This window comes from Dendrobates tinctorius, unplaced genomic scaffold (assembly GCF_039654945.1).
Source record: "Dendrobates tinctorius isolate UK_male_01 unplaced genomic scaffold, ASM3965494v1 ptg000158l, whole genome shotgun sequence".
NCBI classification, from domain to species: Eukaryota; Metazoa; Chordata; class Amphibia; order Anura; family Dendrobatidae; genus Dendrobates; species Dendrobates tinctorius.
In genome coordinates this window covers 11,937,977-11,958,383 of record NW_027361825.1, presented here as the reverse complement: position 1 = coordinate 11,958,383, position 20,407 = coordinate 11,937,977, and the positions used below count along the sequence as shown (strand labels likewise).

At 44.3% G+C, this 20,407-nt stretch overlaps 1 protein-coding gene across 7 annotated transcripts in view; it reads right to left on the bottom strand.

Moving 5' to 3' along the window:
• The window catches only part of CCHCR1 (coiled-coil alpha-helical rod protein 1), a 94,093-nt gene that overhangs the window by 47,607 nt on the left and 26,079 nt on the right, over positions 1-20,407 (bottom strand). For 6 of the 7 annotated variants that reach the window (XM_073548943.1, XM_073548948.1, XM_073548946.1 and 3 more), the window contains 4 exons: positions 18,525-18,792; positions 17,897-18,072; positions 17,652-17,787; positions 17,461-17,574 (listed from right to left, as the gene is read on the bottom strand). In XM_073548943.1, coding sequence (XP_073405044.1) covers positions 17,461-17,574; positions 17,652-17,787; positions 17,897-18,072; positions 18,525-18,792 — 694 coding nt within the window. The remainder of the gene's footprint in view (positions 1-17,460; positions 17,575-17,651; positions 17,788-17,896; positions 18,073-18,524; positions 18,793-20,407) is intronic. The other variant, XM_073548949.1, reaches the window with a different exon arrangement.

The window sequence follows — 20,407 nt, the reverse complement described above, 5'->3', positions numbered from 1 at the left end:
TATATCAACAAACCTGCTGTGCGCGCTGCCTGTGGTGGACATTTTCAGATCATATATTTCCAGCTATCTTACTGGGTCGAGCTGCAGCAGCCATGAGCAGATTTAAGGGAGCAGCAGCGGAAAAATTAAAGGAGTATGCAAGACCCGATCCCTCTGAAAGTGCACGTCCCCAGAGGAATACTTCCTCCCAGGTTCAACGTAAAATTCGTCGTTCGGGGGATGAGGAGGAGTCTGAGCAAGAGGAATTGACCCATAAACAGCCTGCATCAATTGCTCAGACGCCTATCTCCCTAACCAGAACGTCCCTGACGGAAAAAAATTGAGGATGTATGCACGGAGGTGGGGAGACTTCGCCATGATATACAGGCCATGAAGGGACGCACTACAGAGGTGGAGACGAGAGTGTCCAAAGTGGAGGATACCATTACACCAATGGAGGCCAAATTAGCCCAAGGTGGCGGGCTCCATGAATGCTTGGAAACAAAAGGCGGACGACTTGGAGAACAGAATGCGTCGGAATAATATCCGCATCATTGGTCTGCCTGAACACTCGGAAGGTCAGCATCCTGAGCAGTTTCTGGAGGATTGGCTTAAGACCTCCTTGGGAGATGATTTCTCGTCAGTATTCGCTGTTGAAAGGGCTCATAGGGTCCCTACAAAACCCCTGCCTCCAGGGGCCCCACCCCGGCCCTTCCTGGCACGCCTCCTCAATTGTAAGGACAGAGACACCATTCTGCGTCTTGCAAGACAAAAAAGTCCTATTAAGTTCAATAATGCTGTGATCTCCATTTTTCCGGACTTTTCTATGGAATTGCAGAAACAACGGGCGCAATTCATCGAAGTCAAGAAACGGCTCAGGGAAAGAAATATTGTGTACTCAATGATATATCCGGCCCGGCTTCGAGTTGTTCACGGAGGTACCTCCGTTGTTTTCACGGATCCGGTGGGGGCGACTGAATGGCTGCGGTCCCAGGGGGGATCCCCTGCAAAGGAATCCTGATGTGATGGCTGTTAATTTGGATCCTTTTATTTAAAGGTCTGATTGGAACTTTCTCAGTGGGTATCTAGTTACCAACAATACCGGACACTGTGTTCAGTGATGGTATCCCCTTGTTTATTTTTTGATGGGGGCGTGAGACTGTGCTCCTATATTGTTAGGTCTTTGTTCGTTTTTTTCTTTTTCAAAAGTTTTTGTTTTTCTGGTTATTTAGGTAAATGCCGCAGCCGATGCCCACTCAGCTATCTAGGTGATATCTCTGCATTTTGATCGGGCACCACTATGCAACATATTTGGATTCGCGGGAATGGGTTCTGAATTAATATGTATGACCTGGAATGTAAGAGGCATAAAACCCCCCCGGAAGAAAATTAAGGTGTTCTCACAAATTAGACAATATCGTCCTCACATTGTGGCCTTGGTTGAGACGCACCTGACCAGAGATACCGTTCGGTGTGTGCAAAAACCGTGGGTACAATGGTTTATACATACTTTTCATACCAGCTATTCAAGGGGGGTTTCATTGTTAATTCATAAAGATGTTCGGTGGGAAACCAGGGAGGCCCGGAAAGATCCTGAGGGACGGTTTGTGTTTGTACATGCGCTAATTAACTCTCAGAAATATGTTATTCTGTGTATTTACAACCCCCCTCTGGCCAATATGTCAATTATCCAGAGGGCACTGAGCTTTGCCCTAAATTACCCAGATACACGTCATTTGTATGGGTGACTTTAATTTGGTCATGAATAATCATCTTGATAAATTGAGATTGAGTGATGGAATACAGAAGTGGGGCATCCCCCCTGGGCACATCCCAGCTGTCGCAATTTATGGCGGGTAGCGGGTGGCTGGATCTATGGAGATTGCGTCATCCAGAGACAAGGGAATATACTTGCCAATCCTCCACTAAACGCTCCCTATCTCGCATAGATTACATTTTTGGATCCAGCAGCCTAGAGACAAGGGTGGATGATGCTGAACATGGCAGTAGGGGGATTTCAAACCACAGTCCGGTTGTTCTTAAACTTAAGTACGGACCACTGAATAATAGGATAACATGGAAACTGAATCCTTTCTGGCTGAAATTGATAAAACCGCCTGATAGAACAATTGATAAGCTACGTTGCTTCGTTTCGTCCCACCCTGAACCCCGAAATATTAATCTATTTTGGGACACTCTTAAAACTTATCTGAGGGGTTGTTTATCCTCCACAATCTCTTATATTAAACGAGTAACATCGCAGGAGGATGGCGAGGTGGAGCGACATTTGAAGGATTCGGAGGCTGCCTACATATCTGACCAAAGTAATAGTAACAGGGTGGAGTGGTTGACAGCTCAAAGGTTGTATACTCAACATATTGACACTATAACTAAACGTAAATTATTTTTTACCCGACAATCTTATTTTGAAATGGGGAACCAGGCAAGCAAATTTTTGGCTTATCTAGTACGGCAACATAGTACAACTAATACAATCCTGCAGATTCACTGTTCTGATGGCACTCTGGTCTCTACAACTGAGGAAATATTACAATGCTATTACGACTATTATAGTTCACTGTACAATTCTAAGTCTGATGTTGACAGCCTGGGGTGTTTAGACTACTTAGCAGATATAGAGTTTCCCACACTAAGCCCTTCCCAACGGGCCTTTATGGAGGCTGAGTTTACTCTAGAGGAGGTGGAGGTTGCCATGAAAGATATGGCCTCTGGGAAGGCCCCTGGGCCGGATGGATTTCCTGTCGAACTATATAGGAAATATCGGGAGATACTGGCGCCCTTTCTGCTGAAGGTGTTTCGTGGGATTTGGGAGGGGGGGATGCATGCCGGAATCCTTTTATGAGGCTAATATAATAGTTCTGAAAAAAGAAGGAAAAGACCCTTTAGATTGTGGATCTTATCGGCCTATATCATTAGTAAATGAGGATTATAAGATCTTTACGAAAATTTTGGCCAACAGGTTGAACTCAGTCATATTAGACCTTATACACTCTGACCAAACTGGCTTTATGCCTGGTAAGAGCACCTCCATCAATATTAGACGGGTTCAGTCGGTGGTCCAGTATAGCTCCCTGTTGTCGGATAATGAATGGGCATTCGCATCACTTGATGCGGCCAAGGCCTTTGACTCTCTTGAGTGGCCTTTTCTTCATGCATGTTTGCAGAGGTATGGGTTCGGTGACAAATTTCGAAAATGAGTCAGTATATTATACATGAAGCCTAAAGGCCGGGTCATAGTAAACAGCTCCATATCTGAACCCTTTTCATTACATAGGGGAACTCGCCAGGGGTGCCCCCTCTCCCCGGCCCTTTTTGCTCTGGCAATCAAGGCACTGGCAATTCGTATTAGATCGACCCTTCATATTGCTGGTGTAGAAATAACGGGTCGAATTGATACCATAGGCCTCTATGCTGATGATATGATAATATTCATGGACAAAGCAGAGGAAACCCTGGTGAGAGTGATCACTACGGTAAATAAATTTGGTAAATATTCTGGCCTATATATAAATTGGGAGAAATCTGCTTTGATGCCTCTTTCCCACGCTCCAATGCCACGACTTGAAACTCTCTCATCACTGCCCATTGTAACCAGTTTCAAATATTTGGGTGTCCACATTTCCCAAGACAGTAAGTTTGATTTGCGACTTAATGTGTATCCACTGCTGGAGTTGGTTAGGGCCAAGTTTGCGATCTGGGGTAAACTTCCGTTGTCTGTGGCTGGACGCATCAATTTAATCAAAATGATATTACTCCCTAAGCTTAGTTATTTTCTACAACATAGTGCTGTAGTGGTGCCCAGATCCTTTTTCGCTAATCTGAATTCCCAGATCACATCTTTCATATGGGGGAAGACCAGGCCCAAACTTAAATTATCCACTTTGCAGAGACCTAGGAGGGAGGGGGGGCGGCGCTACCCGATTTCTTTTTGTACTATTTGGCCGGACAGGCCAAAGCCATGAACACATGGATGCCTGGTGGTCACCTTCCTAATTCTGAGAATCATCTACTTCATGCCGCACAGGTTGGTTGCCCGCTGGGATTTTTGGAAATGAGGAAAGTAAGTGTCCCACGGTTGTTGCCCCTGCTTCGACTGGCACGGTCGGAGTGGAGGCAGATTAAAAGGGTGGTTGGATATGAAGATATCATAGATGAGATACCTCTGTGGAATAATGGTTACCTTCCAGCGTTACTTGAGCACCTGTCTGCTGAGTTTTGGACTCAGTATAATATTTGCATGATAGGCGATCTATATGATCATGGAACTCTGATGTCTTTTGAACAACTGCAAGTTAATCGTAATGTCCCGAGATCCCAGTTCTTTCGGTATCTACAACTGAGGTCAGCTATTCAATCGCATATAAGGTCTGCAGGTATAGATATTGTTATTTCGTCTCTACCCTTGATAGGGATCCTTAAGTCTCATCTCCTCTCTATATACATATATGCTGTCGGTGGGGACAGGACCTGCTATAGACTCCGTTAAGAAAAAATGGGAGAGGCTCGTTCCGAATGCGCAAGGAGAGGAGTGGGAAGAAATACTGGAGTCCTCAATTAGGGTGTCTCCATCTGTTAATAACAGGATGATCCAATTATATTATAAATCAATCATATTTGACTCCAACTCGACTCTATGATTGGCCGATACCAATCATCGGAATGTTTAAGATGTCATTCAACAGAAGCAGATTTTATCCATATGGTCTGGTGCTGTCCTGTCGTTGCGCAATATTGGAGAGAGGTGACATCATTATTAACATCCTTGGTACAGGTTCCTGTTCCCCTTGAACCGCTGGTCTGTCTGTTTGGGGTCTGGGACGAGGAGACATGGGATCAATATGTTGGGATCTTTCTACGGGAGACGTTGTTTATGGCACGAAAGGTACTGGCATTGCGATAGATGGGAGGCTCATCTCCCTCACTCGGGTCCTGGGTTAATTTAGTGAACTCGATCATCCCATATTAACGCATGCTATATCAAAACAGAGGGTGCCCGGGTAAATTTGATAAGATTTGGGAGAGGTGGAACTACTCTCACCTCACTTTGTAGAGTGGAGATGTCATATATTAATAAAGGATTAAGTGTGTGAAAGTAGGCTGCGGAATAGTTTAGGTTAGGTTTATGTTTTTGTAGATGTAGATTTGGCTTAAAAGTTAGGCAGATCTCATTACACAAGTAAAAATACAAGACCATTGTGATTCAAACGACATTATATTTCGATATTTCGTTTTATTCTGTATACATCTGGTATGCACATTTTGCCTTATACTTTAAATGTCATATGAACATATATACATTTTGTATTATGTTTAATATTATATACCTGTATGTATACTGTATATCTGTTTATGACTTAACAAATTTAAAAAAAGAAGTCTTCAAACAGAGGCTGGACAGACATCTGTCTGGGATGATTTGGCAAATCCTGCTTTGAGCAGGGGGGTTGGATCGGATGGCCCAGGAGGTCCCTTCCAACTCTACCATTCTATGATTCTACTGCTAAACGTAACGCAACCTGACTTCGAACGGGATGGTGGGGGAAACCCACACCAACCAGATATTTAGGCTGAAATACCCCTTTATCAGCTACTGTATATCGGTTATAACTAGTGATGAGCGAGTACCGTAATATTGGTAATCGCTATAAACGGTGTTCCATATTATTATGCAAAAAGAGTTTAGGAGTGATAAGGTTAGAATTTTTTTGTTTGTCATTTAAACTCATTGATGGTGATGTGTGTCAGGGCTCTTTATATCACTGAAAGCAATTGCAGATACCTGTGCAAATTAGTTTGGCAGGTGTGTCCAAATAAAGACAAGATTACTTAAGAAGGCTGTTCCACATTATTAAGCAGCCTACATTTTTTGCCAAAATTGGAAAGAAAAAGGATGTGTCGGCTGCTGAGAAGCAACAAATTGTGGAGTATTTAGGTCAAGGCATGACAACAATCAACATTGCCAAGACACTTCATCGTGAACATCGCACAATCAAGAAGTATGTAGCCGATTCCAAGCACACACGTGTGCGTGCTGAAAAGGAGAAATTGAGGACTCTTTCCAACAGGCAATTGCGTCAGGTTAAAACAGCAGCTGCAAAAATGCCTTGTCATAGCACCAGACAACTTTTTGAAGCTGCTGGTGCCTCCAACGTCCCCCAAATAACAAGATGCAGGGTCCTTCATAGGTTTGCAGCTGTGCATAAGCCATCCTGTCGACCACCTCTATCCACTGCACACAAGCAGAAACGGCTCCAGTGGGCCAAACGATACATGAAGACTGACTTCCAAACTGTTTTGTTCACCGATGAGTGCCGTGCAACGCTCGATGGTCCAGATGGATGGAGTGGAGGATGGCTGGTTGATGGACACCCCATGAAAACACGGCTAAGGCGCCAACAAGGTGTAGGTGGAGTAATGTTTTGGGCTGGAATCATGGGGAGAGAGATTGTCGGCCCCTTTAGGATCCCTGAAGGGGTAAAGATGAACTCCATAATCTATGTGGAGTTTCTAAAACAGCACTTCCTGCCATGGTTCAAGAGGAAGAACCGTGCTTTCCGCAGCAAGATCATTTTCATGCATAATAATGCACAGTCTCATGCTGCAAATAACACATCTGCATCTCTGGCTGCTATGGGAGGACAAACTTATGGTGTGGCCACCATCTTCCCCTGACCTCAACCCCATTGAGAACCTCTGGAGCATCATCAAAAGGAGTGTCTATGATGGCGGGAGGCAGTTCACATCTAAGCAACAGCTCTGGGAGGGTATTCTGTCCACATGCAAAACAATTGAAGCACAAACCATCCAAAAACTGACAAATTCAATGGACGAGAGAGTTCAGAAGCTTCTTTCGAACAAGGGGTCCTATGTGCAAATGTAACATCACCTAGAATAAAGTTTTGACTTGAAAACTGTTTGATTTCATTTTGTAATAAGCTGATAATGCTTATAATTTCACAATTGACCATTTTTTTGTTCAAAATAAAAAAGGTTGAAAACTCTGCTGTGCATAATAATTTGGAACATGCATTTTGAGTGTTTCTTATTTTTAAAAATATACTGTTTTCATAGACAGTTTGTTCAAAAACATTGCAATTATACTAGAATATTAGATGACTGGAAAATAACAATGACTGCAATTCATATAGGTAATTTAGAGAAAATATTTTTTGCATAATAATTTGGAACACAGTGTACTCGTAATGAGTACTTTGCAAAAATCGCGTATTCTTTCCAAATAGCGAATACAATGCAAGTCAATGGGAAATGCGAGTAATTTTCATCTGGACCCTATAAAGGGGTCTGGGGGCCTGAGGAAAAGACTGAAATAGATGGGAAAGTGATGAAACATATTGGGAAGAGCCTGGAGAGCATGCATGCATTTCTGACTCACATATGGTTTCTGGGAATAAGTTTGTCGCAGTATTATGCCACTTTTTAGATACACATGAACAACTACCAAACCTAGATTTCTATTGAATATGTATCCCCCATCTCAGTCACAATGTGGGACAACCTGTAACAAGGGCCTCCAATGACAAATATTAGTTTGGAAGGACCACTCTACATTCAAGATTTGACCACTGCACAGTGTGCATAAGGTTTGTAAAAATTAGCCCTAATGGCTAAGTCATGGTTGACGCAGGAAGCCACCATTGCAAGGGCCTCCAATCACAAATAGTAGTTAGGAATACGGTCCTGGTTTGTCCACTGCACAAGGTGCATAGGGTTTGTATAAATTAGCTCTATGGACTGAGTCATGGCTGATGCAGGAAGCCACCACCCCAAGGGCCTCCAATCACAAATAGTAGTTAGGCTGGAGTAGGAATGCTGTCCTGGTTTGTCCACTGTATAATGTGCATAGGGTTTGTAAAAATTATCCCTATGGGCTGAGTTATAGTTGACGAAGGAAGGAAACGGGTATTTATGGGAAGGGGTTGCCATTAACAGCAGAATGAATCAGCATTTTTGGTGAATTTAGGTTGGCTTGCTGTCATCTGGAGGGATTGCAAACTGTGGAAATATCAAGCTCTTGTTGAATTTACTCGTAATCAGAGTAAGTTTGTCTGCATTTTCCGTGGAGAGGCGCGTGTGCCTATCAGTGATGATTGACCCAGCGGAACTGAAAACACACTCTGACATCACACTAGCAGCCAGGCAGGCCAGCACCTCCAAGGCGTATAAGGAGAGGTCGGGGCCAAGTGTTCAGCTTGGACACCCAATAATTAAAGGGAACCGAAACGTCAAAGGAAGTACCCCTTGACCATGTTCTGCAACTTCTCCCATATTGGCATAGTTACAGTCACAGATAGCCCTTGCTGGTTTATTGAAAATTGACCAATTTGTGCACATTTCCCCCCCCCACTTCTGTTGCACCTGGTGTTCGTGCCTCTCCTTATTATCCCTTGGTGTTGAAAACAGCCGCTACCTCTGCCACCAGCATTGTCTGAGGGTGAGGTTTTCAACAACTGATCTACAACAGCCCTCTTGAACGATTTCATTGTACAACTCTTCGGTGACTCCAAAAGGAGAGAAGGAAATTTCTCCTTGTACCGTGGATGGAGAAAGTTGGCCAACCAGTATTGGTTGTAAAATGTGTATCACGCGAGGGTCTTGCCACAAACACTTACACATGAACTGTGCCATGTGAGCTAAGCTGCAAAAAGGCAAATGTTCTGTTTCCCCAACAGAAGGAACAGTACCCATCCTTCTCCTCACGCTGACTCACCTCCTCCTCCTCTCCAGCCCATCCAGGCTGCACAGACAAGAAACTTGGGTTGAGTGTCCCCTCTGTAGCATTAGGAGTCCCCTCGGTAGCACAGAAAAACAAGGCAGGGTGACTTTTCAGAAGTTTCTGAACAACTAGGTTCAGCACGTGAGCCATGCATGGTACGTATACCAGCATGCCTACCTTTAAAGCCACCACCAGGTTACGCCTATTATCGCAGACGACCAGACCAGGTTGAAGGTGCAGAAGGGAAAGCCACTGATCGGTCTGCTTTAAAGCTTGCCACAGCTCTGCTGCAGTGTGTGGTTTATGACCTAAACAGATCAGCTTCAGCAGAGCGTGTTGCTGCTTTGCCAATGCGCTTCTGCACAAGTCCCAGCTTGGCAGTGATGGGGAGGGTACTTCAGTAAAGGATGAGGAGGAGGAGGTGGAGGGGAGAGAGGAAGTGGAATATGAAGAGGCGGAAACCCTGACAGAAGTTGGGCCCGCTATTCTTGGCGTGGGTAGGATGTGTGATGTTCCAGTTTGCGCCTAGGTCCCAACCTCCACCAGGTTCACTCAGTGTGACATGACAGAAACGTATCGTCTCTGTCCACAACAACTTGTCCAGGTGTCTGTTAAGTGGACGTTCCCAGTTACGGCGTTGGCGAGAGCACGTTTCAGATGGTTTAACAAGTGCTTGTGTAAAGCAGGGATGGCACACCGGGCAAAATAGTGGAGAAAATGGCCTGGTGCGTGCATGGTAGCAGGCAGTAGGAAATCTTTGGACTACTGCTTTGCGTAGGGCACTAACCCAAAAACAGCGGGGAAAATAGACCAGTGCTTTAACCCCTTTCCTACATTAGACATACTATTCCGTCCATGTGACCTGGGACCTAATTCCCATGGACGGAATAGTACGTCATGCCCTTTAATGCGACATCGCAGTTTAAGTCGCGGTGATCGCATTAAAATTCCAACGCCATCTTACCTCAGGGCAGATGGCCTCGGCATCCCGGGCTGTCTCCTCCCTGGCCTGCGCCTCTGTGCGCTGTGATTTGCTGTTCAATTCAGAACAGCCAATCGCAGCGCTTCTCATTGTTTCAGCCAATTAGCTTGGCTGAAACAACGAGGTCCTAGGCTTCGATCGAGTACCAATGTACTCGATCATAGGGCTGGTGCCTGCCAGGCACCGGCAAAAAGCTCCCGGATTGGCGCAATCGCCGATCTAATCGATTGCGCCAATCTCAGCGCACAGCGGCGGAATATATAATAGCACCGATCCTAGGCCGGAGCCTAGGACAGGTCCAGCAGGGCCTGCAGGAAGTGGTTGGCGCGATCGATTAGATCGGCGATCACGCCAACCACAGGGCACAGCTGCGGTCCCGCTGTGACCTCTCTGTGCCCTGCTTGTGACCTGGCCATGACCTGCCTAGGAATCGGAGCTGTGAGCTCCGATCCTAGGCAGTTGCCATGGTCACCAGGCAGCGCAGGCATTGGTGGATCGATGTAATCATTCGATCCCACCAATGACAGGTCACAGCAGTGATGTGACCGCTCTGTGACCTGTCCCTGACCTGCCTCTGGCCTGTCTGACATCTCTGCAGGGGTCCTCACTCTTAGCGGAGGATTCCTGCAGAGAGGTAAGACGCAGCAAGAGCTCCTGTGCTGGGTATTGTGGTGCCACAACTTTTAGCATCACAATCACTGCAGAAGAAAGAAGAGAGAAGAAAGAACACTACAACTGTAAGTGCTAACTGATCCCCAATCTATCTTCATCCCCCCCATCCCCCCTCCACCCCCCCTTTGGCGCCGCCTCCGTGCGCAGCCGCCGAGCGTTGATCGGTGACGCAGTTCACCGATCAACACTCGTGCTCGCTTTTTTTCACTCAGCCCCCTTTGCGCCACCTCCTCACACACATCCCGCAGCCGCAAAACTTTGATAAGTGACGCGCATCACTTATCAGAGCTTGTGCCTGCCGTTTTTCAATTTTTTCACCCCTTTTTGTGCCACCTAACTACAGCCCTAACTGTTGATCCCTGCCCGATCTCTATTCATCCACCCCAATCCCCCTCTTTTTACCCCCCTTTGCACCGCTTCCGTGTGCACATTTAGCAGCCGCAATTCACTTATCAAAGCTTGTGCCGGCTGTATTCCATTTTTCTTTTTCACCTCCCCCCCTTTGCGCCACCCCTGTGCACACATCCAGCAGCCACTAAATTTTGATAGGTGACGCTGTTCACTTATATCTAGGGCCTGCTGTTTTAGACTTTTTTTCACAGGTATTTTTCTCCCCATTTCCTTTTAGCTTTTTCTTACAGAATAGTGTGTACCAATCACTAGCCCCCCCCCCACACACATACACAGTTATAAATAAATCATAGAATCATAGAATCGTAGAGTTGGAAGGGACCTCCTGGGCCATCTGGTCCAACCCCCTGCTCAAAGCAGGATTCGCTAAATCATCCCAGTCAGATGTCTGTCCAGCCTCTGTTTGAAGACTTCCATTGAAGGAGAACTCACCACTTCTCGTGGCAGCCTGTTCCACTCATTGATCACTCTAACTGTCAAAAAGTTTTTTCTAATATCTAATCTGTGTCTCCTCCCATTCAGTTTCATCCCATTGCTTCTAGTCTTTCCTTGTGCAAATGAGAATAAAGTTGATCCTTCTACAATGTGACAGCCCTTTAGATATTTGTAGACAGCTATTAAGTCTCCTCTCAGTCTTCTCTTTTGCAAACTAAACATTCCCAAATCCTGCAACCTTTCCTCATAAGACAGGGTTTGCAGACCGGTCACCATTCTGGTCGCTCTTTTCTGAACTTGCTCCAGTTTGTTGATGTCTTTTTTAAAATGTGGTGCCCAAAACTGGACACAATATTCCAGATGAGGTCTGACCAAAGAGGAGTAGAGGGAAATAATGACTTCACGTGATCTAGACTGTATGCTTCTGTTAATACATCCTAGAATTGCATTTGCCTTTTTTGCTGCTGCATCACACTGTTGACTCATATTCAGTCTGTGATCTATTAGTATACCCAAGTCTTTTTCACATGTGCTGTCACTTAGCCCTATTCTTCCCATTCTATATATGCTTTTTTCATTTTTATTGCCCAGATGTAGTACTTTGGTTTTTAACAGGGAGAAATGCATTCTGTTAGTTGCTGCCCACTTCTCCAGTTTATTTAAATCTTTTTGAATCCTCTCTCTCTCTTCTCTAGTATTAGCTATCCCTCCTAGCTTTGTGTCATCAGCAAATTTAATCAGTTTACCCTCAATTCCTTCATCTAAATCGTTGATAAAGATGTTGAACAATACAGGGCCCAGGACAGAGCCCTGTGGTACCCCACTTGAGACATTCTTCCAACTGGATGTGCAGCCATTTACGACCACTCTTTGGGGCCGATCACTAAGCCAGTTATGAATCCACCTAACAGTTGCCTTGTCCATTCCATACTTAGTCATTTTTTCAATAAGGATTGTATGAGAGACTTTGTCAAATGCTTTGCTGAAGTCAAGATATACTATATCTACAGCATTTCCTTGATCTACCCAATCAGTGATACCGTCATAGAAGGAAATTAAGTTAGTCTGACATGACTTATTAGCTACAAACCCATGCTGACTCTGTTTAATCACTTCATTCTTATCCAGGTATTGACATACATGTTGTTTAATAATTTGTTCAAAGATCTTTCCTGGTATAGAAGTCAGACTCACCGGCCTATAGTTGCCTGGGTCCACCTTCTTCCCCTTTTTGAAGATAGGAACAACATTTGCTCTTCTCCAGTCTTCTGGCACTTCTCCTGTTCTCCAAGAATTTTCAAAGATTATGGAGAGGGGTTCAAAAATTTCTTCTGCTATCTCCTTCAGTACTCTGGGGTGTAATTCATCTGGACCTGGAGACTTGAATTCATTTAGGTTAGCTAAGTGTTTCCTCACTGTCTTTCGGTTTATAGATATCCTGGATTCTTCTATTCCCTTAATAGGACAGTGAATAACAGTTGATGTTACATTTCCTTTCTGAGAGAAAACAGATGCAAAATAGGAATTTAAAAGTTCAGCCTTCTCAACATCCTGTCTTACCATTTCATAATTTTCATCCTGTAAAAATCCTATAGCATCTTTGACTTTTCTTTTACTTTTGACATATCCCCAAAATCCTTTATTATTGCTTTTGACATCTCTTGCAAGCCTCAATTCATTTTCAGCTTTAGCTAATCTGATTTGTGCCCTGCAGGTTCTGCAGACAGCATTATATTCTTCTTTAGATATGCCTCCCTCTTTCCATTTTATAAACATTTTTTTCTTCCTTTTTAGCATGTGCTTAAGTTCTGTGTTCATCCATCCTGGTTTCCTTAAATGCTTCCTATTCTTCCCTCTTTTCGGAATTGTTAACAACTGTGCTTTGAGAATTTCATTTTTCAAGATTTCCCATCCTTCCTGGACATTTTTGTCTTTAAGGATATCCAGCCATTGGATCCCTCCAATTCTCTTTCTGAATCCCTTAAAATCTGCCTTTCTGAAATCTAACCTTGACGTCTGAGTCTTCACAGGTCTTCCGCCTCTAGTTATCCAAAATTCTAAAATAGCATGGTCGCTACCTCCTAGGGTCCCAGCCACTTTTACCTCCTCAACCATTTCCTCCCTGTTTATAAGGATTAGATCCAAGGTAGCAGTTCCCCTTGTTTTCTCCCTTACCTTTTGGAAGATAAAGTTGTCAGCAAGAGAGGATAAGAATTTCCTTGACCTGTTAGTTTTGCCTGAGAGAGATTCCCAACAAATGTCTGGATAGTTGAAATCTCCCATGACAACTATGTCATATTTTTTGGAGAACTTGGCCATTTGATGCATAAAGAGTTCATCCATATCTTCAGCTTGCACAGGCGGCCTGTAGTAAATGCCTACAATGGTGTCCTTTCCATTGTTCTGTCCTTGTATTCTTACCCAAACAGTTTCCACAGAACTCCCAGTCTCTGAAGCTTCAATCTCTGTGCAGATACACGCGTTTCTAACATACAATGCGACACCCCCTCCTCGTTTATCAAGTCTGTTTCTTGCAAATAAGTTGTAGCCTTCTAGTCTTGTATTCCAATCATGTGTATTGTCCCACCAAGTTTCAGTGATTCCAATGACATCATATTTCTTTTCCTGTGTTAGTAGTTCCAATTCTCCTTGTTTGTTGCCCAAGCACCATACTTCCACAAAAAAAATGTCCCGCCCATCATGTTCCTCCCAACAGCGCTATTCAATGGAGGAGGCATATGCTTTACTTGCCTCCGACACTGATAGCGAAGGAGAAGATTCCACTTTTCTTTATTTTTCGGATTCTTCATCCTCTTCCCCCTCGGGTCCTGCGGAACCGCCACGCAGATGCTCCAGGACAGAAGATGAGGCAGCGCCCACCATGCCCGCAGCTGATTCAGCAGACCCTGTGTGGACCTCGCCCCCCCGAAAATCACGAGCCACTGATTCCTGATTTTGTGGCAGAATCAGAAATCAAGTTTGACACCACCGGCCTCACAGAAATTGACTTTTTCTCTGAGGATTTTGTTAACTAATTTATACGCTCGGCAATTTTTGGAACAAAACCCACGTTCATCATATTCTAACTGGTCTCCTGTGGACGCATTTGAAATGACGCAGTTTTGTGGCCTGGTCCTCTACATGGGTATCCAGAAGAAGCCTGAAATTCCGCAATATTGGGGTGTTGATATTTTATACAACACTCCAGTGTTCCAAATGGTCATGGTCCGGATGCGTTTTCAGGCCATCCACAAATTGCTGCATTATAACGATAATGAACAATGTCCCGCACGACAAGACCCCAACTTTGACCGTGTGTTCAAAGTTCGGCTGGTCATCGAACACTTCAACAAAAAGTTTGCTGAAGTGTACGTGCCCCAAAGGGACATCTGCGTGGATGAGTCCTTGGTCCATTTTAAGGGCAGGCTCGGATTCCGTCAATACCTGCCCAGTAAGAGGGCCAGGTACGGAATCAAACTATAAGCTGTGTGAGAGTACCTCAGGGTACACCCACAGGTTTAGAGTGTACAAAGGAAAGGACACCAGGATTGAACCCCTGAGTGTTCTGTCCTGGGAGTGAGTGGGAAAATTGTGTGGGATTTGGTGCACCCACTGCTGGATAAAGGTCATCACCTCTACCCTGATCTTTTATACCAGCGTCCCACTCTACAAATCCCTCTCTGCGCGAGGTACCGCAGCTTGCGGTACTGTCCGCAAAAATCAGAGAGGCCTCCCGAAGACGCTACTTGGGCAGATACTCCGAAAAGGTGAGAGCAGGGCCCAATGTAGCGACCACCTGCTGGTGGTCAAGTACAAGAGGGATGTCCTTCTCTTGACCACCATACACGGTGATGGCAGCGCCCTCAGCACTGTACGGGGTACCTCTGCACAGGTCAGCAAACCTGAATGTGTGCTGGGGTACAATAAAAACATGGGGGGCGTTGATCGCTCCGATCAACTCCTCCAACCGTACAATGCTTTGGGAAAGGCCAAGGTGTGGTACAAAAAGCTGGCCATGCACATCGTCCAATTGGCAATGCTCAACGCATTCCTGCTGTCACAATGTGCATGCCACACCGATACGTCGTACCTTGAGTTCCAGGAGGTAATGGTTAAGGTCCTGATATTTGGCACTCTGGAAGGAGTGGGCCCCAGTACTTCCGGAACTGAAGGTGCTCGTACCAGGTCAGCATTTCCCGGGGGGAGGTCCCGCAAACTGCAAAAAGAGGTAAATCGCAAAAAAGATGCCAAGTGTGTTACAAAAACGGAATACGCAAGGACACCATTTATCAATGTGACACCTGCCCGCAGACCATACCATCTAAGTCTGCATTCCAAAACGTCACTCCCTTCCGATCCCCGAAGTGTGCCTTAACAGTTTTTTCCCACATATGGGGACCAGCGTACTCAGGACAAATTGGACAACAACTTTTGGGGTCCAATTTCTCCTGTTACCCTTGGGAAAATTAAAAATTGGGGACTAAACAATCATTTTTGTGGGCACAAAATAGGATTTTTTATTTTCACGTCTGGGCAGTTTAAACTTTAGTGAAACACTTGGGAGTTCAAAGTTCTCACCACATTCCTTAGGGGGTCTAGTTTCCAAAATGGGGTTACTTGGGGGGGGGTTTCTACTGTTTAACCACATCAGGGGCTCTGCAAATGGAACATGACGCCCGCAGACCATTCCATCAAAGTCTGCATTCCAAAGCGTCACTTCTTCCCTTCTGAGCCCCAAACAATAGATTTCTCCCACATATGGGGTACCAGCGTACTCAGGACAAATTGGACAACAACTTTTGTGGTCCTGCTTCTCCTGTTACCCTTGGGAAAATAAAAAAATTGTTGCTAACAGATCATTTTTGTGACTAAAAAGTTAAATGTTAATTTTTTCCTTCCATGTTGCTTCTGCTCCTGTGAAGCGCCTGAAGGGTTAATAATCTTCTTGAATGTAGTTTTGAGTAGCTTGAGGGGTGCAGTTTTTAGAATGGTGTCACTTTTGGGTATTTTCTGCCATATAGACCCCTCAAAGTGACTTCAAATGTGAGGTGGTCCCTATAAAAAATGGTTTTGTAAATTTTGTTGTAAAAATGAGAAATCGCTGGTCAACTTTTAACCCTTATAAGTTCCTAACCAAAAAAAATTTTGTTTCCAAACTTGTGCTGATGTAAAGTAGACATGTGGGAAATGTTATTTATTAACTAATTTGTGTCACAAAACTCTCTGGTTTAAGGGCATAAAAATTCAAAGTTTGAAAATTGCAAAATTTTCAAAATTGTCGCCATATTTCCGTTTTTTTTCATAACAAAACGCAAGTTATAGCGAAGAAATTTTACCACTAAAGTGAAGTAAAATATGTCACGAGAAAACAAAAAACTGTCCCTGCTCGAGTATCTCTCTCCCTACTTTACACTGACCTAATATATACCGCAGATAGCCATGAAAAGGGCTTCTGTGTTATTAAGAGGCCTAAAGACTCTCCCTAGCAGCTGAGTGATCTCTCCCTATGCTGGTAGCTGCAATGTGTGCTAAATGGCGGCGGCAGGGCTTAAATAGATCTTATGACACTGGGAAGCCAGTCAATCACAGTAATGCCACAACCAAGATGTCTGCAGCATTACTGTGATTGGTTAAGAAGCCCAGCATGTTTAGTGGCTGCAAAGGAGGTGCCAAAACTGCAGGGCGGGACATCCGAATATAGCGAGACGACTACACAAATACTCGCAATGTAATGAGTAACCCGAATAACATACTATCGGTGCGAATAGCAATGAATACACTCGCTCATCACTAGTTATAACTATTAGATCGCTACGGACCCCCTTGAGAAAGAAGGACTCGTCCTCACAAGAGAGCAAAATCGCATCCAGGAATTGAATGGGGCATCAGATCGCACATGCCTAAATTGCTAAGTTCCCTGTAGGGACTAAAAAAAATGAATATTATATTATATATCATACAAATTAAAATCACCTTTTTCTCAACCCCATCCCCCAAATTTGCATATTCAATATCACTGTGCTTGTAAGAGTCTGATTTCTAAAAGTATAACATTTATTAACCTGTAAGATAAACGTCGTAAAAGGGAAATAAAAAAACTGCAATAAGAAAATAAAAATGTTTTATGTACCCCACAATAGTGCACAGAAAACCATTCCCTAAACAGCTCCATCAATAGAAAACTGTCCGGAAAACACAAATAAAAAGTAATGATGTTGGTACTTACTGCTTTTCTACAGAGATCAGTTTCCTGCAGGGATAAAATGTGTGTAAGTGATGACAACCGGGTCTGCAGGAGCGACATAGAAGTCTGCAGAGTGTCTCTCTCTTTCTCCAGAAGCTAAAAAGATCAATAAGGACCGGATGTAAAGAGCTCTGCGAGGTCAGACATTCATCCTGCAGTCCCATGCATGTCACCTGTATTGTTTTCTGCAGCTCCGTCTTCTCCCTCTTCTGCTCCTGCGCCTGTCGATTATCCGGCACAAGCTCCCCTATGTACGTCCTCAGCTGCAGCACTAAGGCATTCTGGGTTTCCAGCTTTACATGGGACTCACTAGAAATGACAAACGACGGCACCAATGACAACTGACTATGGTAGGAGGCTAGGTCACCTTTCATAAACCGTTATTGGATTTACCAAAACGGCACGGGGCAAGTTGTACCTCAGCTCTGCTTCCGCGGCCGCTCTCTTCTCGTTAACCACGTGAAGTTCTTCTCTCAGACGCTTCACTTCTAGCGTTTTCTCTTCCCGTTCTTCTTGCAGCTGTGATTCCAGGGTGGACGCTCGGACCATCAGCTTGTCAGACTCCATCTTGTGACTCTCCACCAACGACTGCAGCTGAGCATGGGAGATTGCAAACACGTTAAACAGAAGGCTAATTAACGCTATACGTATGTGGATTAATTAATTAACAGAAATAAATATAAGTTTGTGGCCCTGCCAGTGTGTGCTTACTTCCTGCACCAATCACCTGCTCGCTGCAGCCAATCGCTGGCCACGAAGTGATGCCAGCATGTACAGCACATGACCACTGACGCTGGCAATTGGCTATGTATTACTCAGGATTGCAAGAAGTAAGCAGGCGCCATCATAGAGGAGGCACTGGGGAAAATGATGGCTATATTTATTTCCTCTATTACATGTTTTTGGTTCTATTTTTATGAATCCTGGAAAAGTTGCCGGCACTTGATAAAAGTTATCAGTATAAGGCCTCGTTTAGGCAGTTGCCTGTTTGCACCACAAATTTTGGGCCGGCAGCAGGTCTTATGCCCTAGGTCCCCATCACTTGCCTCCTGCATCTTCTGTATTTCTGCCATCTTCTCTGCCTGCTTTTTCGTCTCCTCTACTTGTCTTCTCCTCCCTTCTGCCTCCTCGGCTTCTCTACAGGCCAGCTTCAAAGCTTCCATCTCTTGTGCCATCCACAGCATTTCCTCCTCTTTTTCTTGAGCAACGGCAACCTCCTTCTCCAGTTTCTGGATTTCTTTCATCTGATGGGCAATAATTTCCAAGGCCTTGGACTCCGCTGGTGGAGCCTCCGATGGGCGACGATCCAGAGACCTGTAGGGAAAATAAAAAGTGCTAACGGATAAGAATACAAGGCTTTGTAAGTTCGGAGACGGTGTATTATATTGCCTTAAAAAGGGGTTGTCCTGGCAAAGCCGGAGCTAATGACCTTTGATTGGTGTGGGAGCTGGGTGTCACAATGATCTGTTCAGAATAAGCAGTTGTGTAAACATGAGGAATTACACTTTCTGAACATTATATGACTTGTATCCTGTAATTTTAACCTGTTTTCCCCCTCGGCAGTTTCTCTCTGAGCTAGTGGGTGTACACAGCACACAGAGTCCTGCTCTCCTGTCTCTATATAGCACTTGTTCAGAAGCAGCAGCCTGGTTGGTATTATACACCAATATAGTGCAGTGTAGCTGTGAATCCTCATCAGGAATTAGATAAACACTTACTAGAAAGCAGAAACACTATCTCTGCATCTCCATTCTCCTTCCCTCTCCATAGACTTTGAAATGCAGCTGTAATCTGATCTCTCAGTGAGCTGGCAGTTTCTCTTAATTTGACAATGACAGATTTGAGCGGTGTTTTTTTTTTTATTTTTGGATGGGGAGTTCAGGATGTAGGAGGAAGTGTCTCATAAGTGGATAAAGTAGAATGTACTATTGATTTTATATAAAGTTTGTTGAAACCACAGTAACCATTTCTATGACATATTTATAATAAAGTAATGGGTGGCTCAGTGGTTAGCACTGCAGCCTTGCAGTGCTGGGGTCCTGGGTTCAAACCAAGGAGTTTGTATGTTCTTCCCGTATTTCCGTCGGTTTCTTCCGGAATCTAGATTGTAAGCCCCATTGGGGACAGTGATGCCAATGTGTGCAAACAGTAAAGCGCTGCAGAATATGTTAGCACTATATAAAAATAAAGATAATTATTATAATGATGTATCGGTACGCATCTAAGATATGCAATATGATCTATGATCTAAGATAGGCAACATGTTAAGGTACCCTAATAGCAGGCAGCCCAACGATCCCTCATAGATCCAGTAGACAAACTGAATTAGAATTTCCCACTCCCCTGTTTTTTTGTGGGAGACCTGGCAATCCAAGTGAAGAATGTGAGCTTAAGGGGGTATTCCAATCTTTACGATTCTTGTAGGTGCCAAGTAGAAATGTAGTATAGTTCTCCTGATTTGCTATGTCACTTACCCAAAGTGCAAGATATTGCAGTAGCTTAGATATACATAGTTACGACCACTCATTGTGACAGCAAGTTAGGCACCCATGGTTACGACCACTAACAACTAAGCTACTTCAATGTAGTGCACATGAATTAAAGTGAACCTGTCAGCAGGATTGTGTACTGTAACCTACAGTCAGTGTCAGGTCGGCGCTGTTATACTGATTAAAATGATACCTTGGTTAATGAAACTCGTCTTACGGTTGTTCTTTAACCCCTTAACGACCAGAGGTATTTTTGGTTTTGCATTTTCATTTTTTGCTCCCCTTCTTCCCGGAGCCATAACTATTATTTATTTGGTCAAAATGGTCATGTGAGGGCTTATTTTCTGCGGGACAAGTTCTACTTTAGAACAACACCATTGGTTTTACCATGTCGTGTACTTGAAACGGGAAAAAAAAGATTCCAAATGCGGTGAAATTGC